Below are 26,913 nucleotides of genomic sequence, written 5' to 3'. Positions count from 1 at the left end.
TTTCACTAAGTTGCTCAGACTGGCTTTGAACTTGAGATCCTCCTGTCTCAGCCTCCCAAGCTGCTGGGATTAATGGGGTGTGCCATCACGCCTGGCTAGACCAAAAGCATTTAATATCTATTTGTTCTACCATGCCTCCCTTGTCCATAGTAACTAATAAAAACACTGGAGAAGGATTTATAAGCGAATGAATCTATTTGGAAAAAATCATCAGAGATTAATTGTGAAATAAAATGAAATGGAAAAAAGTGTGACATTGCTCATTTCTGAATTTCTTTTAAGAAATAAACATTTAGGGGTAATTAGGATATAACTAATCCTAGAAAGATAGTGGCTGTAGTGGATTGAATGGTGCATCCTCACCACTCCCAAACAAGCTGTGTCAACCTAGGAACCTATAAATGTGACCTTATTTGGAAAATGGATCTTTAAAGATGTAATATCCTCTATTATCTGAGGGAACCTTAGGTTCAATGAGAAAGTGTCCTTACCAGAAAGAAAAGACACAGGCAGAAGAGACGATCATGTGAAGACTGGAATAGTGCATCCATAAGCTACTACTTATGCAATAAGTAGTAGCATAAGCAATGCTACTGATGGCAAGCAGCCACCAGAAATGTGGGTGAGGGGCAGCATGGGAAAGATTCTTCCTCAGAGTCTTCAGAGGTAACCACCCTCACAGAGACCTTGATTTTGGATTTCCACCCCCGCCCCCACCAAACTGTGAGAGAATGAATTTCTGTTGTTTAAGCCTTTGAATATGTGGTATTTTTGTTATGGTACTCTTTGGAAACTGATACTATCACTTTTTAATGATATTGAAGTAATATGTTTAGATAAGGGTTAGTAGGTGGAAAAGATTGGGGGTGGGAGGAAGAGGAACTTGTTAATTTGAATATTTACCATGTCTTGAAGATGAAATGTTTTGTATTAAAACAACCAAAAGTTATAACAGTTGTATAATGAAGAAAATGGATTGTACTTTAGAAATGAGGGTGAGAGTTTTATTGGCATCCTTCCTTCCGTTGTGAACACAGTGTGCTGTGCCTTAGAAGTTCTAGAAATCAGAATTTCTCCCCAGTATACTTAAGTTCTTCAGGGTTCTGTTCAATAGTGGACCCATTAATTAGAACCCATTTTTTTTTTTATAGATTTGAATGAATTTTTCTTATGTTTTATTATGAATGGAATTATTTTTCTAATTTTATTAAATTTTCATAAAAATTCTAATGGTTTGGTATTTGCCCATCTGTTTATAGTAGCTGGTTCTCTGTCTTTTTCATAACTGAGTCCAGTTCATGACGCATAGCATGTTAGGCAGCTTTGAAATTTTTCATTGAAAATGAATCTGATTCTTCATGAAGTCATTTATTCATATTAAGATAAAAAGTGATGCACACAGAATTTTTGTTTCATTTTTACATTTATATTACAGGTCTTAAAGTATCCTGGGTGAAGATTGTTTTCTCTTTTGTAAATAGCAAATCAGTTTGTTTTGTTATATACATATATAGTTTGTTTTGTTTTTCAACTGTAGCTTTAAATAACTGACATATTGATGCACTGGAGTTAAGCAGGATAGCTAACAAGGAGATAGGAAATTCAACCTAATTAAGAGAAATTTTCAGTTTGCATAGAAGAAACTACAAGAATAATAATTCACCATATTTAAGACTTGAAATTATAAGTTTAGAAAAAACATACTGTGAACAGGAGAAAAGTAGCTAAAACAGTATGGGTTTAGGATCTATATATAGTAAAAAGCATGCATTTGAACCTAAGACCAACCCTCCCATCTAGGCTTAATTTCATTCATATGAGTCCATTTTTATTCTCAGAAAATACATGCAAAAATCCATTGACCTTTGGGCATACAAGCAGATTAGGAAGGGTTCAGACCCGGAGAAAAGCATTATTTCATATCATCCTTGTTTTAATTTTTGATTTTGCACATAATAATTAAAGTCTGAGATTTTCATGTTGAAAAGTTCTCTCCTGCTGTATCCATAGAATGTTTTTCTTATCCACGTATATTTTGCCATCACCATTTCTCTTTTCCCTTTCCTTTCATGTGAAAAGATTGCTTCTTAAAAAAAATTCTGCTAAATTGGTGAATGTGAGTTGTGGTATGTCCTGCTTTTGGCTATGAACACTAGTGCTAACTTATAAACTCGAGAGTACTACATGACAGTTAATTTTTTTCTCCCTCTTGTTCGGCTAGAAAACGGTGCTTCACTTGCTTCCTGTTATAGATTCCCCCTGGGAGGCATGGCCATGGAGTCTGGCTGTATTCTGCCTCTGCTCTTCCTCTCTTTCATACAGGAGTAGCTGTTGACAGCCAGGGGGTGGACAGAAAATAGTGGGAATTGCTCAGATGGGGGAAAAATATTGGAGGAAGTAAATATTCTTAGAGAAAGTACATGAGTTGCATCCGAGCTAGAAAATATGTATGTTATGTCTGACAAACACTGCTTCTCTAAGTTATTACAGGTCTGTGGTTCCATACTGGGTAGCATTTCAGAATTAATCCAAACGAAACTGTACCTCTTTATTTGAATTTACTATACATTTGGTGAAGTCAAAAGAGTTAGTATTATGCTACTGGTTGCTATCAACCGTGCTATATTGCCACAGTTGCTATCTTATGATAACAGTATCATAAGATATCTTATGCAGGGAAACTTTATCAGAAACCAAAATTTAATTTTTGTTTACTTAAATTTTAGCTTGAATAGCAATATGATTATTTCTAAGGTATGAATTAAAAAAGTTTGATTATAAAGCAGTTGTTTTGAAGAGATAAAAATATTCCTAATTAACACAAGAATTAATGGACTACTGCTATCATGCAACTTAAATTAGAATTCTCAATTTCAGTTTTTATTATAAAGGATATTGTTTAATATCAAATGACTATTGAAAGTATATAGTTTAATGAAAAATTTTAAGGAATGTTGAAAGATTAAAGTGAAATTGAATTTCTTAAAGTAGTAGTTGTATTTCTAGTAATTAAACTATGGAATGTTATTGTTAAATAGTTAAACCAACATTTAAAGCATTATGAACTTTGAAAGGCAGTAAAATGTGTTTCTTCTAACCTCACCATTCTTTTTTTCCTTCTACTCCCCAAATCTCTCTCATTGAACCATTTCAAAATAAATTGTACTGTCATGACAAGGTGAACTTCAAATATTTCATCATGTATTTTCTGAGAATAAGAATGGACTCATATGTAAACAGACAATACTATATCTCATCCAAGAATGTTAACACTGATTTAGTAGTATTGCTTAATATATCATCTATCTGGGTCTGGTGGTGCACACTTGTAATCCTAGCTATTTGGGAAGCTGAGGCAGGAAGATCTCAAGTTTGAGGCCAGCCTTGGCAACTTAGTGAGACTCTGTCTCAAAATAAAAATGGGCTGGAGGTGTAGCTCAGTGTTGGTGTAGCTCAGTGTTAGCACACCCCTGAAATAAATGCCTGGTACTACCAAAAAAATTTTTAACATCCATATTCACATTTCTCCAGTTTGCAGCTGTTTTGTTGTTGTTTATTTTGTTTTGCTTTGCTTTTCTCATTCAGGATCTAGTTTTGCATTTGGTTAGACCTGTTTTTTCCTTCCCCAAGACTAGAAAAGTCCCCCTTGCCCTTTTATTTTTTATAACTACCAATTTTTTTTTTGTTAGTGACCTTTTTATTTTTTAAGCTTTTCGTTTTGAAATAATTTCAGATTTCTAAAATCCTTAATAAATTTCTGTCTACCCTATGCCCAGTTTCCCCAAGTAGACATTTTATATACCTATAGCACAATTATTGAAAGCAGATAATACTGCTGCATTATTACTAACTAATCTGATAGCCTTATTCAGATGCTACCAGATTTCCCACAATGTCCTATGGTCCAAGATTCTATCCAGAACTCTGTGTTGCATTTAATGAAAAATTTCAAGGAATGTTGAAACATTAAAGTGAAATTGAATTTCTTTAAATGGTAGTTGTATTTCTAGTAATTAAAATATAGAACGTAATTGTTAAATAGTTACACCAACACTTAAAGCATTAAGTGGGTCTTAATTAAGTGCTGGGTCTTCATAGTTCTCAGGATCTGGGGAAGTTTTTTCACTGTATGTTTGATTTTAATAACTTTTAAGGGTGGTTTTTTTTTTTTTTTTTTTCCCCTTGCTTGTTTAATTTTGTTTTGCTTTCATTTTGTAGTACTGGGGAATTAACCCAGGGCCTCTTATTGCTAGGCATATGCTCTACCACTGAGCTACATCTCAAGCCTTTTATATTTTTTATATTGAGACAGGTTCTTGCTATGTTGCCGAGGCTGGCTTTGAACTTGAAATCTTCATCCCTCAGCCTGTCAAATAGCTGGGATTATAAGTGTGTGCTACCAAACCTGACAACTTGACAGTTTTGTAGACTGCTAGCTTAAAACTTTATAGATTGTCTGTCTGTTTGAATTTCCATGATATGTCTACATGAATAAATTAAGATTATGCATTTGTTGCCAAGAATGTCATTGAAGTGATGAAGGGTCCTTCTCAGGGTCCCCACTGGGTATACATGATGTCTGTGTGGCTCATTATTGGTGATGATAACTTTTTTTCACACAATCTATGACATTTACTTATTTGCCAATCTTTCTTTGTGAAATTATTTTTATCTTTAAAATTTTTTTATTAGTGCACTATAGTTACACATAGTAGTGGTGTTTATTTTGGCATAATCATATATGCATGGACTATAATTGACTCCATTTCAATCCCTAATACTTCCTTTTACCCTGCCCTCCTCCTTCCCTCTGTTCGCCTTTCCCTACTCTATGGTTTTCCTTCTATGTATTGTTTTGTTTAAATTGGTGCTTTATAGGTAATACATAGTTTTATCCATTTACCAGCGAATTTCATAATTTCATTCTGTATGATGCAGTAAAACTTCATTGTGTATATATACCACATTTTCTTTATCCATTCATCTGTTGATGGACATCTGGACTGGTTTCATAATTTGGCTATTGTGAATTGTGCAGCTAAAAAAGATTGCCTTTATCACTATAGTATGCAGAGTTTAGTTCCTTTGGATAAATACCAAGGAGTGAGATAGGTATATTGTATGGTAGTTTTATTCCAAGTCTTTTGAGGAATCTCCATACTGCTTTCCAGTGTGGTTGTGCAGTCCCACCAACAATGTATGAGAACACCTTCATCCCCACATTCTTGCCAGCATTTCTTATTATTTGTATTTTTGAGGATTGTTATTGTTAATGGAGTCAGATAAAACTTAACATAGTTTCAGTTTGCATTTCCCTGATGTCTAGGGATGGTGAATATTTTTTCATGTTTTGTTAACCATTTTTATTTCTTCTTCTTTAAAAAATATTTTATTTAGAGATAGGGTCTCACTGAGTTGGTTAGGGCCTTGCTAGGTTTCTGAGGCTGGCTTTGAACTCATGATCCTTCTGCCTCAGCCTCCCAAGCTGCTAGGATTACAAGTATGTGCCATCTCACTCAGCTTTTATTTTTTTCTTTTGAGACATGTCTGTTTAGTTGTTTTTTCCATTTATTGAGTCGGTTATTTGGTTGCTTGGTGTTAAGCTTTTTGAGTTCTTTATATATTCTGGATATTTAATCCCCTGTTAGGAGTAGCTGGCAAAGATTTTCTCTCATGCAGTGAACTCTCTCTCTTCATGCTTAATTATTTCCTTTGCCTTGCTGAATCTTTTTAGTTTGATGCTGTCCTACATGTGATTCTTGGTTTTATTACTTGAGATTTATGACTCTTGTTAAGGAATTTTGGTGCTGGTGCCATTATGTCAGAGTATTGTTTTCTTCTAGCATATGCAACGTTTTTGGTCCAATTACTATGTATTTGATCCACTCTGAGCTAACTTTTGTGCAGGGTGAAAGGGATTCATTATGTGGATATCTAGTTTTCCTAGCACCATTTGTTAGAAAGATTTCTAACAAAGACAGATGACTGTCTTTGTTTGGGTTTGTCTCTTATTCAGTTCTATTGATCTTCATGTCTGTTTTAATGCCAATAACATGCTGTTTTTTGCTACCATAGTTCTATAATATAATTTGAGATCAGGTAACTGTGATGATGCTGGCATTGCCCTTTTTGTTCAGTCTTTCATTGGCTTTTGAGGGTCTTTTTTTTTTTCAAATGAGTTTTAAGCCATTTTTCCTAGTTCTGTGAAGAAGGACATTGGTGTTTTGGTGGGGATTGCATGTAATCTGTATATTGCTTTTGATAGTATGACCATTTATTGACAATGTTAATTCTGCCCATCCATGAACATGGGCAGTCTTTCCATCTTCTGAGGTCTTTTTCAGTTTCTTTCTTTAGTGTTCTGTAGTTCTCATTGTAGAGGTCTTTTACCTCCTTGGTTAGATTTATTCTCAAAATTTTATTTATTTATTTTTTTTTTGAGGTTATTTTGAATGGGATAATTTTCCTGATTTCTGTCTCATTTGGTTCATTATTGGAGTATGGGAAAGCTGCTAATTTTTGTGTATTGATTTTGTATTCTGCTACTCTACTGAATTTATCAACTCTAGTCTTCTGGTGAAGTTTTTGGCTCTTCTAGATAAAGGATCATGTTATGAGCAAACAAAAATATGAAAATAAATTTTAACTTCTTTTCTTATTTGCATTACTTTAATTTCCTGTTTGCTTGATTGTTCTGGTTAGGATTTCAAGAATGAAATTGAATAGGAGTGGTGAGAGTGGGCATCCTTCCCTTGTTCTTGATTTTAGAGGAAATGCTTTCAGTTTTTATCCATTCAGTACTGTGCTGGTGTTGGGTTTGTCATAGGTAGCCTTTATAATCTTGAGGTAAATTCCTTCTATCCCTAGTTACTCCTGCATTTTTAACATGAAAGGGTGCTGGATTTTGCCAAAGACTTTTTCTGCATCTAATGAGTTGATTGTGTGATTCTTGCCCTTAGTTCTGTTTATGTGGTGATTTATATGTATTGATTGTGTATGTTGAGCCAAACTTGCAGCCCTGGAATGAAACCCATTTGATCACGGTATACTGTTGTCTTATTGTGGTATTTTTGAATGCAGTTTGCTAATACTTAAATTAGGGATTTTTGCGTCTGTTTTCTTCAGGGATATTGGTCTTAATTGTTTATGTTTGATGTGTCCGTCTGGTTTTGGCATCAGGGTGATTCTGGTTTTATAGACTGAGTTTGGGAGTGTTGTCTTTCGTATTTCATGGACCATTGAGAAGGTTTGGCATTGGTTCTTCTTTTAAGGAAGATCTTGTAGAACTCAGTTGAGAATCCATCTGGTCCTGGGTTTTTCTTTGTTGGAAGGCTTTTCTTTGCTGCTTCAATCTCATTGCTCGATTTTGGTCTTAGGTTTTCTGTATCCTCCTGGTTCAGTTTGGGCAAGTCATATGTGTCTAGAAATTGGTCAGTATCTTCCAGATTTTCCAGTTTATTGGTGTATATATTTTAAAAAGATTTCTAATGAGCATCTGAATTTCGGAATTGTATATATGTATTGATATCTTCTTTTTCATTTCTTATTTTGTTGATCTGAGTGTTCTCTGTGGTTAGTTTATCAATCTTGTTTGTCTTTTCAAAGAATCAACTCCTTTTTCCATTGATCCTTTGTATTTTTTTTCCCTTAATTTCATTGATTTTGGCTCTGATCTTATATTATTTCCTGTTTTCTATTGATTTTGAAATTAGTTTCTTCTTTTTCTAGGATCTTGAGGAGTAACATTAGATTGTTATTTGGGATCTTTCTATTTTCTTAAATGTTGGCACTCAGTGCTATAAACTTTTCTCTTAGAAATTCCTTCATACCTTCCCAGAGACTTCGATATATCTGTTCTTATTTGTTTATAAGAATTTTTTGATTTTCCTGATATTTTCTGTGACTCATTTCTCAGAATGTATTATTTAATCTCCATGTTAAAATAGTTTCTGCTTTTTATCTTGTTATTGAGTTCTGTTACATTTCATTATGATCTTACAGGATAACAAGGTATTAGCTCCCCATCCCCTTTTTAAAAAAATCTTGTTTGTGTCCTAAAATATGGGCTGTTTTAGAAAAGGTTCCATGTGCAACTGAGAAGAAAGAGAATTTGGTTTTTGATGAATGAAATATTCTGTAGATGTCTGTTAGATCCATGTAATTAACCATATTTTTTTTTTCAGTTCTGAAGAGTCTTTACTAGTTTACATCTGACTTACTTCTTATCTGTTGGTGAGATAGGTATGTTGAAATCACCCAGTATTATTGTACTGGGGTCTATTTGATTCTTTATATTGTGTAAAGTTTGTCTTGTATACATAGATAAGCATATATATTTATAATCATGATGTCTTATTGTTTGATAATTCCCTAAACTAGTATGAAGTTACCTTTCTTTGTCTCTTCTGATTAATTTTGACTTGAAGTTTACTTTGTGAGATACAAGAGTCGTTACTGCTGCTTGCCTTTGGTTTTCATTTGCATGGTATATCTTTTTACACCATTTATTTCACTTTTATCCTGTGAATGTCTTTGATTGTGATATGAGTCTCTCTTGTTTCTGCCAGTCTGTCTTTTGACTGCATAGTTTAGACCATTTACATTCAGTGTTATTATAGAGAGATGATTTTTATTTCCTGCCATTTTGGTTTGTTAATTGCTTAATTCAAATACTTAATTCAAACTTGATTCTCCTATAATTGATCATTATTCTAGTGAGATGCATCGGTACACTGGCTCTTGTATTTATTTTTTTCTTCTGTGTGAAGTATTTCATGGAGTATATTTTATAGTGCTGGCTTAGTGGTTATGAATTTTTCAGTTTTTCTTTCAGTTTTTGATTATCATGGAAAGTTTTTATTGTATCTTCAATTTCAAAGAATAGTTTTGCTGGATATAACAATTTTGGTTGGTACCTCCTCTTATCTTTAAGGGCTGGGTATATGTTCAAGTCCTCCTGGTTTCTAGAGTCTGGGCTGAGAAATCACTAGAAAGTCTTCATTGGCTTACTTCTGAATGTGAACTTCTGAATGTGAGCCCCTGTTTTTTGTCATGTGACTTTTAAAATTCTATCTTTGTTCTGTATATTATGCACTTTAGTTACAATGTGTTTTGAAGAGGATCTTTTTTGATCTTGCCAACTTGGTATTGTAATGTCTCTTGTGTTTGTATTACCATCTCATTTCTAAGGTTTAGAAAATCTTCTGGTTATTTCATTAAAAAGTTTTGTTTGCATTTTAGTGCCTCCTTCTATGTCAGTGCTTCTTATATTTGGTCTCCTTATGTTATTCAAAGATTTCTTGAATATTCCGTTCATGGTCTCTTAACATCTTTTCTTTATTGTCAGCTTTATTTTCAAGATTATGTTCTTTGTTTTCAGGGCTCAAGAATCAATTTTCTATGTGATCTAATCTATTGGAAATGTTTTCAATTGAATTTTTAAATTGATTTATTGAGTCTTTCATTTCTAAGATTCTGTTGAGTTCGTTTTCAGAATCTTTCTTTATTGAAATGATCTTTCACTTCTTATATTTTCTCACTCAGCTCATTTTTTAGTCTTATCTTTTAGTTCATTGAACATTTTAACTTTGAACTTTCTAAATTCCTTTTCCAATATTTCCTCCACTGTGGTGTCAATAAATCAGTTGTTGAAGTGTTATGGACTGTTTGGTGTGGTTTGTTTCCTTGGTTTTTCATATTGTTTGTATGTCTACCCATCTACGTGGGTGATTATCTCTTCTACTTCTAGGCAAGGAACTATTGAGTGTGCTTCTTTCTCTTAAGTTCCCCAAGATGGATGAATTTCAGATATTGATATACCCACTCAACATATATCTTTTGCTGTGCCCAGTATCAGCATCACTTTGAAAAAAAGATACTAAACCCTGTTAACTTCAGAGCAAAAGCATATACCAATAAACCTTAGGGGGGAAATCAAAACATACTGAAAATGTTCTTTATACTTCCTCTAATCCAAATATAAAATTCTTGAATATAATGTTCTTGAGCAATTAGTTATTAATCAATTGCTTAATTAGTGATTAAATTAGTTATTAAAGTAATAAAATTACTATTACACTGGAGAGTGCTTGAAAGGGGAAGAAGAGAAGAAGTGGGCAAAGAAAAAGAAAAGACAGAAAAAACACAAATTAAGAAAAAGAAAACAACACGGGGGGAGATTTGTGACAGTAACAAGCAATGCAAGAGGGAGTGGAGAGAGTAAGAGGAGCAGTTGTAAACTGCTTGAAAACAAGGATAATTCCCATAAATGCTTTAAAACATTAGAAGAAATACAGTTGACTGGATTGAGGGCAGCAGTATTGAATAATAAAGGAAACTGTCAATTCAATATGTAAAGTAATATCTCTAGATCAAAATTGACTAATATTTGAGTTGTTTATGATGCTCATGCCAAGGTGGGTGGTTTTTATTGTGTCTTCCTGATATGAATTTTATCAGAATTTGGAACCTTCACAAGATGCCCACCACCCCCCTGGCTTTACCTCTCAGTTTCCCAGAGCGTGGAGGTGGTGCTCACAGCAGCCCACCTCTGATACAGTTGTAGGAGTCCCCATCCTATCATTGGTATGTGCAGGTACCTACTGGTTTTCTGTTGGGTTGGAAGAGATGGTCCCTACTTGTGTGTGACTTAATATCCAGGTTACTTCCTGTCATGGGATACAGTTTTGCATGCCCTCCTGAAGAAAAGCTGTGTGTATCCGGGACTGTCATATCTAATGTGTGCTCCCTCACCTTTATTTCAGAATGTGTGGAGTATTGTGGTCTAAGGTAGAGATACTGTAGTCTGGTTGATGTGCTGGGTGGCCTGTCATGTGGGGTAGGACTGTTAACTCCTTTGGCATGTGCAAGTTGCAAGTCAGTGGGCTTGTGTCTATGCACACTGGGTGGTGGCTGGTGTCTGTGGTGGCTTCTCTCTAAATCTGTTTGTGAGGTATATGTTGATGATCTCTGCTGGCTGCTTGGGGTTATCCTCAGAAATTGCCTTTTGTGGGTCTGTGCTTCTCTCTGGTCAGCTGTTCTTTCACTGTTTCATTTCTGGGCTTTGTGCAGTGTGTGTATGCATATGTGTGAGGTATGTTGGTAAAAACACTGTAGACTTCAGAAAACCGAACAAGTGCTAGCTTGTAAGGAAGTCACCTCAGGTAGCACTGTATAAGGTACAACAATGCCGTCCATTGTTCATAACTCTGGTAAAATATGTGATGTTCTGAAGCCTCTTAAGAAAATCAGTCTTATTTTTGTTATTATATTTTTCTTCTTCCTGAAACAGTATGACCTTATTCATCGGATTTGGCACAGAAAGATCTTTTGCTATTTATGAAAATCAAATTCACCCTCACAGGATAAAGATGAGTCACAGATGAGGATATGCAGAAGATAAGCTCAGATTCTGATGTAAATTCTAAGAGAATTTCAGCAAAGGTCATAAACAAATCTTTCCAAAATGACTACTATGTTCAGGATAACACACACAGGATTTAAAAATTCGTCATTACTTCATAGACACACCTTAAAATAGAGCTCCTGGGAAAGATGCCAAGAGACTGCCTTACTGCTAAAGAGCCTACAGTGATGCACAGTGACGTCCCCAACCCTTTCCCCTGGGAGCAGAAAATGAGACAAAACTGTGGGCAGCTCTTTTTTTTTGGTTCCATGAAACCTGAGTGTGCTGTACTCTGTGTGTGTGTGTGTGTGTGTTTGTCTGTCTGTCTGTGTGTCTGTCTGGAGGATTTTTAAGAGAATGCTTAAAGTATACCCACAGTTATTCACTACCTTAATCAAGTGACCAAAGTTATCATCACTAAAAATGGGAGATTCTAATGTTAAGCACTATATAATAAAATGCTAAATACAACATATGGCATCAACCTAAACCTAACTATGAGGAAATACTAAGAGAAATTCAGAATGTGCAAACCTCCATGAGGTAATCTGCTACACTCTTAAAAGAAATTAGAGCTTCAGTGGGGGAAATGGGGAGATGGTGGCCAAAGGATGCAAAAGTTCAGTTCAATTGGAGGAAGAGATCCAAGCGATCTATTGTGAACTGAGGTGATTACAGTTAATAAACATATATTGCATCCATGAAAACTGCCAAGAGAGATTTTAAGTGTTCTCGTTACACAAGTGCACACAAAAGGGAAGTGAGGTAATGCATATGTTAATTAGCCTGTGGTGTAGCATGCATAGCTTCTATACATTTATTATTACACTGTATTGTATACAATTTTTACTTGTCAAAAAATACGAAGATGGCAAAGGGGCTATCTAAGCGGAAACCCTCAATGTTAGTTTTTGTGGAGGAAAGATATGTGTAGGACTCAGCCATGCCCCCTTGGAATTGACCTTCTGAAACCTAGTAGGGGAGTTTGAACATATGTACAAGTATCTTAATTGCCTTATTCAATAATGCCTGTAATCAAGCAAATACAACAATCTAAAACTGTTTAACATGTTTTCAAGAAAATGAATTCTGTCAGGCACCATGAAGGAAGAAACAATAGGTCGTAGTTGGCAAAGCCTACAAGGTAGTTCTCTGGCCACCCTCTGACCTCAGTCCAGTGGCTGCTCCCCTTGCTTACACATCATATTCCAAACACATTCACTTAGTGAGCATTCATTGAGTCCTGCAGTGGTGCAGACATTGAGATGTAGCTTGAACAAACAGGATCCTGCCACTGTGCACCTACATGCTAGCACAGGAACAGTAGACACACAGATGGTAGGTTGTGCATTACGACAGAAGGGCAGAGTGCTGTAGAACAAGAAAGGGGAAGGGATCTGAGGATGGTGGAGGTGTACGCTATGAAACAAGGCCGTCAGGGGATGCCCCATTGGGAAGGTAACAAGGGAGGTAAAGGTGAATGTTTTGAGCAAATTAATCACACAGATCTGAGTAAAAGCATTCCCTGCAAAGCTAAAACCCAGTCCACAGGGCTTAGGTGGGAGAGTGTGCTTTGAGTATTCACCCTCTCACTACAGTGATAGCCAGGAAGAAGAGGAGGAGAGTAGTGTTGGTGCTGTCAGAGTGGGGAAGGGGGAGGGATCCTAAAAGTGCTTGTTACAGTACTGTTGTTTTAACCTCCGTGAGGAGGGGACCCACATGGGTTTATCAACAAAGGTGCAACGTGCTCCTAAAACTTTATAAAGCTTTATTGATCACTGTGCTAAAAGGGACACTAACAGGGCAGGGATAGAAGCAGGATACCTGTTCTAGAATCTGTGGCTGTAGTTCAGTTGGAGTGTGCACTGGGACTGGGTTGTTCTGGTGAACATAGGGGTGTGGTTAGACTCTGGGGTGTCTCTCAAAGTTGGAGTGAGGTGAATCTATTGACAGATTGGATGGGGAGTATAAATGAGAGAGATACAGGAATTACTCCAGAGATTCTGGCTGCAGAAATGAAAAGGAAAGTTTCCTTCTACCAAGATGTAGAAGGTCATGAGAAAACAGATTTGGAAGCAGTAATCAAGAGTATTATTTCAAACATTCTTGGTTTAAAATCATTGTTAAACATCTAAGTGTAGTATTAGTCAAGTAGACAGTTAGGCATATGTCAAGTTTAGGAGAATAGTCTGGGCTGAAAGTAAAAATGTGGGATTCATTTTTTACTTAGCATCTACTGGCCTGGTCCAAAGGTATACTAAAACTTAGAAGTGAACTTTTGTACAGTAAAACTCCAGGAGACCTCTTTAATTCAGGCTTGATGCATGGGGAAATAGATTTCCTTAGAATGTTAGCAGTTGCAGTGAGGAACCAAAACAGCAAACATTCTGAGGGAGGGCAACTATCTTCTTTAATCCAGAGATGGGATCTCAAGAGGTTGAGGCAAATCCCCATTACTTTTCCTTAGTGGATCTTTCCATCACTTGACCTTTGGCACTGGCATAGTCATTGGAAGTCCAAGAAAAAGTAATGTAAACACAGTCTCAGTGTTCTGACCAGAAGTCCAAAAATGGGCACCACAGAGCATTGCAAAGTACCTGAGAGGTGGTGAATAGAAGAAGACTTGGCAAACAAGTTTACGGAGTTGTTCTTGAGCCTCTGGACATTCACTCGCAAGCTGTGCACGTGTCTCTGATAGTATACTAGGCACTTTAAAGACTGCACCAGAAGTCAGATCACACTGCACATGCATGAGTTATTGGTGAAAGGATGGGTCTTTTCATCAGTGGGGCACAGCAGCATCTAGAAATAGATCCACAGGATTATGGTCAGTTGGTATTTGATGGGTACAAAGGAGTTTCAGTGTAGAAAGATTTGGCATTAGATAAATTTGACAGCTGTGTGCAAAAAATAGTAAAAAAGAATCTTGATTTAAATACCAAATTTGTGGCAAAAACCAACTCAAAATAGATTATAAATGTAATACAATTTTTTAAAGCTTCATGGAGTCATGGACCAACTCTCTTGTTCCCCAGCGTGTGAAACCAAAGGATGTGGTGGTCTTTTTAGTAGGGGCTCAGTATTACTGAATATGTGAATTTGTGCCCCTGAACAAGGCAGTTAACTAGAGTGGGTCTACAAAGTAGATTGGAGCATTAATATCATAGAAATGTTATTTAACTGCCTATTTTCTTTGTTAAAAGTAGCTGTGTTGTTTTATATGTCCAAATAATAAAATGGTGATTTTGATTCAAGTGCTTTAATTTCCTCCTTATAATCTCAAATTGATATGACTGTTAATCTCATTTTAATTTTTTTCTTGTTTTTAATAACTAGTATCTTATGTTTTTTAAAAAATAAGATTATTCATTTTTTGAGGTATGTGTTACTTTCCTAATGTCCATTTGTGATTAAGATAGCTTTCTTTGCATTTTAATGATCTACAATGTTTATTTTATATATCAAGCTAAATAGACGATCTCAGGAATCACATGAAGCACTGAAGCAGATGTCAAAAACCTACCCTTGCTGGGCTTGAGGGTGCACACCTGTAATCCCAGTAGCTCAGAAAGCTGAGGCAGGAGGATCTCAAATTCAAAGCCAGTCTCAGCAACTTGGTGGGGTTCTAAGGAACTTAGCAAGAGCCTGTGTTGAAATTAAAAATAAAAAATACCGGGAATGTGGCTCAGTGGTTAAGTGCCCCCTGGGTTCAATCCCCAGTGGCAAGCAAAAAATTATCCTTATCTTTTATTTTATTTTAAATAAAGCATGTGGAAAATTTATGAGAGACAGTAAATTACTTTCCCCTGTAAATTAGGAAGTGTGGCAGTTCATTTTTCTCATCCTTTTAAATAAAACTGAACTTCCTTTTCCCTAATCATCCCTTTTGGTGCCTGGTATTTTAACTCTAGTGCAGTGTGAAAAAGGGCGTGAGCTGTTCAGTCTTAGAGGTGTGTTTTGGTGTGTGCCCATGAGCATTTCATCTGAGAATGTGTGCCTCTGGTCTCATCATGACAAAAACTCTTATTTGGAACAGTAGATTTAAGAGGACTTTTCTTTCACTTATAGAAACTACATGGATGTATTAGCTTAGCACTAACATTGTGGTGAAATATCTGATGACCAGCCTTTGTCCACCTGTGAAGTACAGTAGGTGCTCATAGTGGGACCTTCCCTGTGAGATGCTCTGGTTTGAAGTCCTGACTGTCACAAAAATGTATGTCTTTTAGCAAATTATTTCTTCACTTTCCCATTGCCACTTTTATGAAATAAAGCTAATAATACCCACAGAGTTGTGAGACTTGACCAAGACAGGACACGTAAACTGCCTGTAACATTAGCTGGCACATTGTAAAGATTAGCTCTTGTTGTTACCTAATTGGTGCTTGCTGTAATTTTTCTTCTTTTTAAATGTCTTTAACAAGTTATAAAGCTTTACAACGTTTTACCTCGTACTTATAAAGATTTATGGGGTTACGATTGATGTACAATAAACCACACGTATTTTAACATACAATTTGATACTAAATATTTTGATATATACACGATACTATGTGTTTTGACCTATACACATCCATGAAATCAGAGCCACAGTCAAGATAAAGAACATCTCTATCCCCGCTAGAAATGTTTTTATGATACCATTGAACTACTTCTTGTCACAATATGTTAGTTTTCATTTTCCAGAATTGTACATGGTTATCATACATTGTGTGTAATCTTTTCTTTTCCTAACTTCTTTCTCTCAGAAATATTAATTTCTTCCCATTGCTGAATGGCGTTGCATTTTATGGGTATGCCACAGTTTATCTCCTCACATGTGGATTGGCATCTAGTTTATTTCCAGTTTTGGCCATCACGAATAGAGCTGCTATGAACCTTGTATGTCTGAGCTTTTGTATGGATGTATGCTTTCAGTTACTTAGGCAGATGCCTAGGACTAAAATGGTTTCATGTGGTAAGTGTGTGTCTATGCCAGACTGGTTTGCATTGTGGTGCCAGCAGTGTGTGAGAGGTCTCTCTGGCAGCAAGGGGGAGTTGCAGGTTCTTCACATGTTCTCACTGTTGCTGGGAAGGTCAGTCTTTCTGAGTTTAGTCTTTGTCACAGATGAGGGGTATCTCATTTGTGGTTGTAATTTGCATTTCCCTAATGTCTGATGGTATTGAGCTTCCTTTATGTCATCTGTATTTCTTCTTTGGTGATGTAATTATTCAAATATTTTACTTGTTTATTGGGTTGTTTCTTTTTTTTTTTTAGTTCTTATTGAGTTTTATTTTGAACATTATGAATGCAAATCCTTTATCCAGAATATGCTTCATAAATGTTTTCTTTCCATCTGCGACTTTATTTTCTTAACTCTTTCAGACAGTAAAAGATGTTAATTTTGACCAAGTCTAGTTTATCAATTTCTTCTTTCACACATTGTGTTTCTAGGGTGATGTCTCAGAAATTCTTGCCTAAAGTCACAATTATTTTTTCTCCTATTTTTAAAGAACTTTTCTTAATTTGATTTACATTTAGATCTGTGATCCATTTTCAGTTTTTGTATATTAATATTTTGAATATTTTATATTGAATTAAATGTTTAATTTTAAATATTAAATTTTAATATTAAAGAATATTTAACATTCTTTGTGCATATAAACACTGCTTGTTCTAACATCATTTATTGAAAAGACTTTTTCTCTTATTTGCCTTTGTACCTTTGTAAAAAAAAAATGCAGTGTTTTTACATGTATGGTTTATAGCTGAACACTTTTGTCCAGTCGTTTGTCTATTTTAATACCAGTACTGTTCTGTGTTGATTACTGTATCATTATAATCTTGAAATCAGGTAGTATTAATTCTCTTCTTTGCCAAGTTTTTTTTTTTTAATCTAAGCTAGGTCCTTTGTGTTTCTATATGATTTTAGAATGAGCATGTCAGTTTCTACAAAATTTTGCTGTAATTTTGATTGAGGTTACATTCAGTTTGTGGAGACTTGGTATCTTACTGACTTTTTAGAACCATAGTATCTATTTTTGTTAGTCTTAACTTCTCTCAGTATTTTTTAATGTTCCATTCTTTTCTGGCAGAATGTTCTGTAAATACAGCAGGATTTTCTGTACCTTCCCTGATTTTCATTCCTCTTATTCTGTCAATTGTTGAGAGACCAGAATTTGAATATCCAACTGTAATTGTAAAGTTGTCACTTTCTCTGTAGTTCTGTTGTATTTCCCTTACGTATTTTGAAGTTCTGTTAAGAGCATGAACTTTTAGTTTGCTCATATCTCTTAAGTGAATCGACCTTCATGTCATTTTAAAATAATCTTTTTTCCCTTAGTAATATTCTTTGCCTTGAAAAACTGATATTCATATCGCCTATTCAGCGTACTTTTGACTAGGATTGCCTAATACATCCTTTTCTAGTTCACAATATGGGCTCTCTTCCGTTATATTCTTAATCTGTTTGTATTTGTTAGTCACCATACTGGTGAGTCTGCTTTTTTTATCCTATGTCACTACTGCTGCCTTTTAATTGAGATATTCAGGTCATTTAAGTTTAATTATTTATATTTTTATGTTTAAATTTCCCATTTTCTTTTTTTATTCTGTTTATTCCATCCGTTTTTGTTCCTGTTTTCTTTTTTTGCTGTCACTTGAATTAATTGAATATTTTTATGATTCTGTGTTATCCTCATCGGTTCATATACTATTATTTTTTATTTTTTATTTTTTTATTGTTTTAGGGTATATACTGTACGTCTTTAATTATGACTATCTGCCATCAAGTGGTAAACCATTTCATATGATAGTAAGTACTTCCATTTTTTTCTCTGACCTTTATGTTAGGTACATGCACCATTATTACTTTTGTTTAAATAGTCAATTATTCTTGAGAGATTTAAGTAATTAGGAAAAGTCTTATATATTTACCTATGTAATTATTGCCAGTTCTTTTTTATTTCTCTGTATAGATCATATTTCCCTCTGTTAACTTTTTTTCTATAGTGTAGGTTTTCTGGTGATAAACTTAGGGGTTTTTTTTGTTTGTTTGTTTCGTTTTGTTTTGTTTTCTTTTTCTTTTTTCTTTCCTGAAGTACTGGGGATTGAGCCTGAGTGCCCCACCACTGAGCTACACCCCCAGCCCTTTATATATTTTAATTTTGAGACAAGGGCTTGCTGAGTTGCCCAGGCTGGCCTTGAACTTCTTGCCTCAGTGTCCTGAGTAGCTAGGATTACAGGTGTGCACTTCTATGCCTAGCTTAGACTCAGCTTTTGAATGTCTGAAAAAGTCTTTGAAAATGTTTTTGCTGGGTATGTCATTTGTTTTTCCTCTGGTTTTGAAGATGTTGTTCTGCCGTCTTCTTTGTTGCATAGTTTCCCTGACAAGAAACCTGTCATCTTCTTTGTTCTATGTATATAACAGACTTTTCTCTATAACTGCTTTTGAGGTTTTATTTCTCACTGGTTTTGAGCAGTTTGAATTGCATGGGCTTTGGTGTGGTGTTCATCATGTTCCTTTTGCTTGGCATATATTGAGCTTCCTGAATCTCTGCTCCTTCTGGGGGTTCCTTCTGTGACCTCAGCAGTTTACCAACACACTTAGTGGTTAAAAGCTCTGCTGAATCCTCAAGATTCTGGAGTTCTATTTATCCTTGCCCTGCATACTCCTGTCACCTGGATCTCTTGGATTCTCAGCTCCTTTTTGAGTGCAAGAGTCTCCTGGCTTAGCTTAGTTCTCACCTCTCTCTGCCCTTTTGTGGAAACTAAAGTCTCTGGGGGCAGATAGGCACAGGGCTCACCTGTTTTCTGCCTCTCAGTGGTCTTTCAACTGCCCTTTGTTGCCTCTTGAAAACTGTTTGATTTTTCAGGCAGGAAGGTGAATCCAGCTTTGCCACCATCTCTGCTAGAGGAGGAAGTGCTGTGGTTCCTTAACTGAATAATTGCACTGTCCTTCAGTTGTATTTTCTCTCCCAGCTGGCCACTTGGACTTACCACTATTAATTGGTAACATTATTGATATTATAATTATTAAGGCTGATTGTTACTTTACTATTTTTTCATTCATTGAGATCTTACCCAAACTACTTTTAATGCCATAAAGGTGGAAATAAATTTAAGAGTGATGGTCTTAAAAGACATTTGATATTAATAAAGGACTACCTTTCCTTTGAAACAGACTTGTCAGCTTTTACATTTGCCACTCTGAAGTGAGTACCATCTGTCAAAATTATGGAGAGATGGAAATAAATCAATGTTTGGGTTTCATGTCTGTAAATGGGCTTTTATAAAATGGGCTTTTTGCTACCTATTTGATTATGCTGTGAAATTAGAATGTATTTTTATATTCATGTATCTTACCTTTCCTTTTGTTTATATTTTCATGTGAAAGTGGGACTTTGCAAATCCGTTCTTGAACCCTGTGTTACTAGACATGGTAGCCTTTTGTGGCCACTCTGTCATGTGGTTTAGTTTACATGCACCCTGTACCAGTAGTTGGTTCTTTTCATTTCCTGCACTTCCTTCCCTTGACTTCTGCCTTTTCCTGTCTCTTTCCTGACACCTCGCCATTTTGAATGCCCCTACTTTCTCTACCATGCCTCCTCCAGTACCTCACTCCCAGAGCCTAAGTTCTTTGTGGGAGGTTTCTGTACAGAGCCATGGTAACTTCAGTAAGGAAGTAATGGCATTACTGTAAAAATCACTCCCAGAGTGTTTGAAGGCACAAGTAATGTTGCTATTTTCTTTTCAAAGGAAAAGGTATAAATAATAATGTATGATTAGAAGTATATACCAGAAATGGGAGATTATTTGGTGGAATTTCAAAATTTAACCAGTCTTTTAGTAATTGAGGGATTTCTTAAAAGTAATTGATTATGTTGCCTTATGTAACTTTATTTTGATTCAGACTGTAAGTATTAAACCCAATAAGAAGTAATTGTTAATGTTTTGTAACTTGTCATTTAAAAACTTTTAGATATCCACTGATGTATTTATAAATATGTGCATGAATTTCCTCCTAAAATGTGATCATATTATAATTCTCTTCTGCAATTTGCTGTTTTTGATTTAATGATATATTTTAGAAATTTCTTCTTCCTGTTTTGCTTGAAATGCTAATGGATAAACTTCTGGTGTTTGAACATGAAATCTTGTTTTCAGTTTGAGATATACTTCTTTAATTATATTAATGAAATATATGACATTGATAATGTTAAAATTTTTGATACTTGAATTCCTTAGATTTTCTGTTATTGAAATATTACGGCTTTCCTGGAATGAACTGTTACGTAGTCATGATATGGTATTCTTTCATACTGAATTCTAATTCTGCATTCTATATTGCACCTATGTTAGAATGGCATTTTGTGCATTTGTTTTTATAGATGAGATTAAAATTTTGTATGTTATCCTAGCAACATAACTTTTAAATATTAATGTCTTAAAAAGTATTTAGAAGAATTAGTATCTTCTCTCTGACATACTTGAAAATAATACTGGAATTACCTCTTCTTGAAGTTTTTATATTAAATTTATCTGTGTGTCTTGATATACTTTGACACTTAAAAAATCCCTTTAGTATTTCTTGGGAATTATGGTTTACCCAGACTTTCTAAATTATTAACATTGACTTGTACATAGTAGTTTTCTTACAGTTCTAGAGATTTTCTCTCATATTTGCCTGTCTTCCCTAATTCCTTAATTAGTGTTTTTGTTTTCTTGCCTTTCTCCTGACTCACTTTTTCACAGAAGTAACTCTTAGATTGCTTTTTAAAAAATTATACTCTTTGTCTCCTTTCCAAGTTTACGATTTTCTACATATCTGTTCTGCCTTTTCTTTTTGGTATTTTCATCTCCCTTTTTGTAACTTAGTAACTTAAATATTTAATTGGTTTACATTTATTTTTAGTGTTGAAGGAGCGTGACTGTATTTTAAACCAGTTTTAGCAATTTGCCATTCATTTTTACATGACACGTTCATTCTTATTTTACCAGTTCACATTTTTATTTTTATTTAATTTGTAACCCTTATTTAGTTTTTTTTTTTAAACTTTTCAAGTTGCTTTTGGTATTTCCTATTAATATTTCTAATGTTACTATAACATGTTAGATTGTGCTAGCTAGAGCACTATTTTTAGGAAGTCATTGCAGTTTCTTTTTTGTGTAATTGAATTGGTCTAGTTTTATAAATATATTTTTGGGGACTTTGAAAAGAAATATTCTTTTTGATCACATGGTTTTTGGTGTGTGAGAAATGATATCTTTATTATAGTTTATACCTTTCATCATTATGCTGTGCTCTTAGTTCCCTTTTAAATGCTTTTACTTTAAATTTTGTCTACTGATTGTGATAACATGACCCCTAATTTGTTGGTTATCATTTCTGATGCATATTTTTCAGACTTTTATTTTTTTACCTTTGAATTGCAGAAGTGTGTGTGTGTGTGTCTCTGTATGTGTATGTGTGTGTGTATATATCTATCTATCTTACAGAATTGTGCAGAGTTGTGTGTGTGGTCTACAAGTGCATTTCTTCTAGCAGGTTGTTTATCCCATTTTCACAGGAGGAAAACTATGTAGCAGATACATTTATAGATCCAGTGTTTTCTATGCCCATTTCTTTTTCTTTGTCTTCTGAAAGCTATTGTTTTGGAGTCTCACCAGTATATATTTTACTTGATTTTGTTTACATGCTACCACATGCAAATTCAATATTTCTTTTATATTTTTGTGTGCATATAATATAAAGATACTTTTTTAAGATTTTATGTTTCATTATTTACATTTTTCATTAGATGTGGTACTATTAGAGTCAGCCAATAATCTTTATTGAGTTTCAAAAAAGTAATATTTCACTGCTGTTACATGGTTTGGGCTTTTTATTCTTTGGAAAAAGAGTCAAAAACAAATTTATTATAGTCACATTACTCAGTAGATAAGGATAGTCTCCAATTTTGAGAACTCACATTGATAACAGTTCATATATGCAGTATTCACATACAGTAACTTTTTTTTTAAATCGAGGCAGTAAAATGTTGAAATATTTTCTTATTTCAATCTACTGATTCTTGAATTTTTTCAAATTTTGAAAACATAAATAACCTTATGAGAGCTAGCATTAACTTATGGGGTGTGAAAAGGAAATTCATAATTTGATATTGGCTCAGGGTATTATTTTTGCCCTTGCTTGGAAAAATTATTTAAAACTCTTAACGCATGACACTGTTTTAGGAAGCTATTTCGGTATTAGTCTCAAAGGACAGATTACTGTTCTTTTCCCACCATAATAAACTAGGTCACTGGTTTTTGGCACACTTCCATGATGTGAGATTTATTTGATGTTCAAGTATGCTGTCTAGAAATAGTGATGCAGTGTCAGCAAGGCCATTTTTCATTTCATGAAAGTAATTTCCAGTGCCTTGAATTAATTTATTCCTCAACCTGTTAATAATTACTTGGTCACTATCCTTTCAGAGTTGGAAAAAGCCTATGGAAATGGCCATAGTCACCCTGTTAGGTAATGAGTTACGGAGTTCCGTTTTAGAGGTTTGGCCTATTGAAGTGGTTGAAGTTTTATGAAAACCAAGGAACAGCTTTCTGCTTGACACCATGGTAGTCTTTGCTCTCTCTGTGATTGTCAACACTCATCTAATCATCTGAATGTGTTGCTGGATTACATTTTCCTATGGGCAGCTTAATGCTCAAGGAGATTCTCTATTCTATTCATCAGCCAGAAACAAGTACCTCAAAAACACAAATACCATAATGCTCCTTCAAAATTAATTACAGGTCCTATAATACTTAATATCTAAAATGAGCTGTTTTAATTTAGTCATGTATCAGTTCAGTGTTTCAAAGAAAGATGAAGAAAGTATGAATTATTGCAACACCACTAGTCTCGTTTGGTGATCTGAGGCCCAGGAATTGGACTCTCTGGATCTCATTTCTTGCTCTGTGGCCTTGGGAAAGTGACTTGACTCTGCATGTTTGTCCCCTAACCTGTAAGTGTGAGCGGCCTCGTGTATTTTATAGTGGTACTGTGAGGATCATGGGGATGAGTGCATGCACAAGGTTTTGAAAGGGTTCTGGTAGATAATCCCCACCTTCACAGGAACAGTAGTCCTTGCTATTGTTGCTTAGTGCATGTTAGTCCTTGACAGGCATCCTTTTTTCTCTTGGGCCATCCCTGTCCCTTCCTTGTCTAATTACTATTACTGTCTTCTGTTTAGGGATACCTATTCCCCTGAGGGTAAATTTTAGAACTAGCCTAATTTTTAACTACTCAGGAAGCGTAGTTAATTCTCTTTAGCTTGGCCAGTTAACCTACCAGAACATAATTAACATGAACTTTTCTAAACTAATAGTAAAGGGTAAAGTTTGGCAAGGCAACTTGATGGATTTGAGCCATTTCTTTGTTTCCTTTTCTGGTTTAATAGATGCTTTTCTTCCTAGCTTCCCTTAAAGTTCATTTTCATCTTATTATTGTTAACCTCTGTAAAGATTTATCTAATGTAAATTAGGTTCTGAATTTTGCAGAAATATATGTTGGGTACCAATCTGATATTTTTTAGTCTCTTAATTTTCATACACTTTTTTAGTTATAAGATTTTTGCCAGTTGTTTCATTTGTAAACTTCGCAACAGTTGTTGGGAATTCAGTGGAAAATAAGTATTATAAAATCTGGAAAGGTTTAGAATTTTTATTTAAGTGTATTAAGAACAAGCCGTTTAGTTTTTGAAATGAGAACCACATGACATCCTGTCCTTCTGCGGTTTGCAATTGCATCTCTTTGCTGGTCTGGTGATGTCAAGGATGGGTTGTCATGGCACGTGGAGTTCTTTGAGAGAAGGGACTGATCCCTGTGTCAGCAGTATCTACCTCAGTGCTTGTTAAATGATAGGTGCTTAGTAAACGGTTGTTGAATGAAATGAAATGATTTTATTTTTTTTAACTTTATAGGATTTTTAGGAAGCATACCCAGAAATCATGTTTACATGTTTAAATTTGTTTTTGCTTTTAAGTGTGTTTTACACCGGCACAGTTTGTTGTTTTTGTTGTAGTTTGATTGTTTTTAAGTAGGTGTGGATTCTGTATCCTTTATTGACAGCAACTGTTTTCTTGCTGTAACACAGACCTTGAGAGAGTCCTTCATTTGGGGTCCTCATTTGATCCTTGCTGAAGAGAGGAGCAGATTGTCTTTCTTAAGCTTAAGTACACCTGGCCAGTCCTTTTACATCTCTGAGAGGAGAGAAAAGAAAACAGATGAATATTCAGGAGTTTTTTGTGTTTTGTGACTGCATAAAATTAAAGGGGCAAAAAGCATTACTCCTAAGAACTCAGACCCTTTTAAAATGCAAACTAGTGAATTTTCATGAGTGAGTGATTGCTCTGGAACTAGAGCATTCCCCTCCCAGTGCCAGTTATTTGGGTCTCTGTGTAATTATTATTTGGCTGATTTGCCTCATGAATGTACACATGCCTTAAGAACACATAAAGATAGAGGAGATTTAAAAAAATACTTCAGTTTGACACCTTTATTTTGTGCAACCTTAGTTTAATGTAATGTTGCCTGCCTGCCTTCCTTCCTTTTGTCCTTTCTTTTCTCTTTCTCTTTCTCTCCCTCTCTCTCTCTCTCTCTCCCTCCTTCCTTCCTCCATTCCTTCCACCTCCCCCCCTTTCTCTCTCTCTCTCTTCCCCTCCCCATTCTTTTTTTCTTTCTTTCATGGGGGATTTAAGTCAGGGGCACTTTATCATTGAGCCACATTCCCAGCCCTTTTTTGTTTTTTATTTTGGCACAGGGTCTTGCTAAGTTGCTGAGCCTGACCTCAAAGTTGTGATCCTCCTTCCTCAGCCTCCAGAGTGGCTGGGATTACAGGCACGCACCACCACTCCCAATTTAAGTGTAATGTCTCTAATGCCAACTGATACTTCAGAAATTCAAATTTGCTGTGAAGATACGTGAAATGTAGCATATTCATTTTTCAGCAAGTCTTAAAACAGTGTTTATTAACATCCACTTACTTAGCAAGCACTTTGATACTAGTCAGTTACAGTGGAATCTTTATGTCATGCAGACTTGAGGAGAGAGCTGCATTACATAAGGGATACTAGGAAGGGCTTTCTCTTTGGTGAAGGGTATGGTGAACCCTAATTCCATTTTCCTTTTTGATTTTTGGCCTTGCCATCATCGAAAGCCCTCTTTCCAAGTCTCTGAGACTCTGCTGCACAGGTTTGTGTGGCTGCTCACAGGGTTTCAGCAGCTTTTGCTCTGTCCAGGGGAGCAGATCTACCGCAGTGCTTGTCTGCAGCAAGGTTCTTAGCAGCGGCAGACCTCTCTGATGTGGTTTGGGGCTACAGTCCTTGTTCGTGGTGTCTCTTGGTTCCTGCCTGTTTTTTGGGGGGGGGTTTGTTTTTGTTTTTGTTTTTTAATTGGTGCCAGTTGTATATAATGGTGGGATTTGTTGCTAAACCTTCATACATGTGTACAATATAATTTGGCCATTATTCTGCCTGTTTTTTATAATGTATTTCTTCAGCATTCGTAATTCTTGCTGCCACCCAAAACCTTTTAGTTAATTCCTTTTCTGTGTAAATCAGCCATAGTTGGTTCCCATTGCTAGGAGCTTAGAAGAATGACTGACAGAGCCATGGACTGTTACCCTAACTCAACATCAGTGAGTGCGTTGATGCTAAAGTGTAAGTGTTAGGTACTCGAAATTTTTCTTTCCTTTGGAGTGTGTTCTGTGCTTAGTAGATCCTAACTGATTTTTTGTGTGATGTAGTCTTTTGGGTTTTGTAGGTCTGGGAGTATGTTATTGAGTACCATTTATGTCCCAGACCCTTGTTGTAGTGACTGGAAATACGGCAGCGAACAAAAGTGACATAAACTCCTGCCTTCATGGAGCTTGTATTTGAGGAGGCACAGAGAAATAAACTAGGTAATGTGCTGGATGGTAGTATTGTGGTGATAAAGAAAAAATTAAACAGTGGAGGGGACAGAGTGTGAAACAAAAGGCCATTAGAATAGGGGTGGTCTAGAAGGATCTAATTGCCTCAAGACAGGGGTGGTAGAATGCTGGGCCCTGATCCTGTTTCTTCTGGGTGAATCTGGAAGCCCAGGAAGGAACAAGGCTGACCCAGAGCCCTCACAGCTGCCTCCCACCCTCTGACTCCTGAGTCATTGGTACAGGGCACTGACTGGACCTATAGAAGGAGCATTTTAAAACAATAGTGATAGCCAGAGAAGCACAGGACCAGCCTAGGTATACTTCAGCAAGTGTAGGTATGATAAAGTTAAATATGCATTTGCTGTAGGATGAGGTTTTAAAGGTACATTAGAATATAAGAATTAAGAATTAACATTGTAGGTACTATAAAAATTTAAGCACATGGTCTTTTACATCTGGACCATATGTTAGTTATCTTAATGTCTATTTTAGTTGTTGTACCACACACAAAGAATGTGTAAGAGTACTGTTAGGTTGGAAAAAAAGAGGCGCGCAGTTATGGTTCGTCGCTAGCTCCC

General features: G+C 35.5%; 1 protein-coding gene across 7 annotated transcripts in view; it reads left to right on the top strand.

The window, feature by feature from the left end:
• AUH (AU RNA binding methylglutaconyl-CoA hydratase) overlaps positions 1-26,913 on the top strand; it is a 179,156-nt gene that overhangs the window by 81,094 nt on the left and 71,149 nt on the right. For 3 of the 7 annotated variants that reach the window (XM_079109298.1, XM_079109295.1, XM_079109296.1), the window contains exon 7: positions 18,134-18,198. The exons of the other annotated variants lie outside the window; for them this stretch is intronic. In XM_079109298.1, the coding sequence (XP_078965424.1) occupies positions 18,134-18,198 (65 nt within the window). The remainder of the gene's footprint in view (positions 1-18,133; positions 18,199-26,913) is intronic. 7 annotated transcript variants of the gene reach the window in all.

Source organism: Sciurus vulgaris (genome assembly GCF_902686455.1).
Source record: "Sciurus vulgaris genome assembly, chromosome: 13".
Lineage (NCBI taxonomy): Eukaryota > Metazoa > Chordata > Mammalia > Rodentia > Sciuridae > Sciurus > Sciurus vulgaris.
Note: the sequence above shows the minus strand (reverse complement) of the source record. Positions and strands in the feature narration are given on the sequence as shown.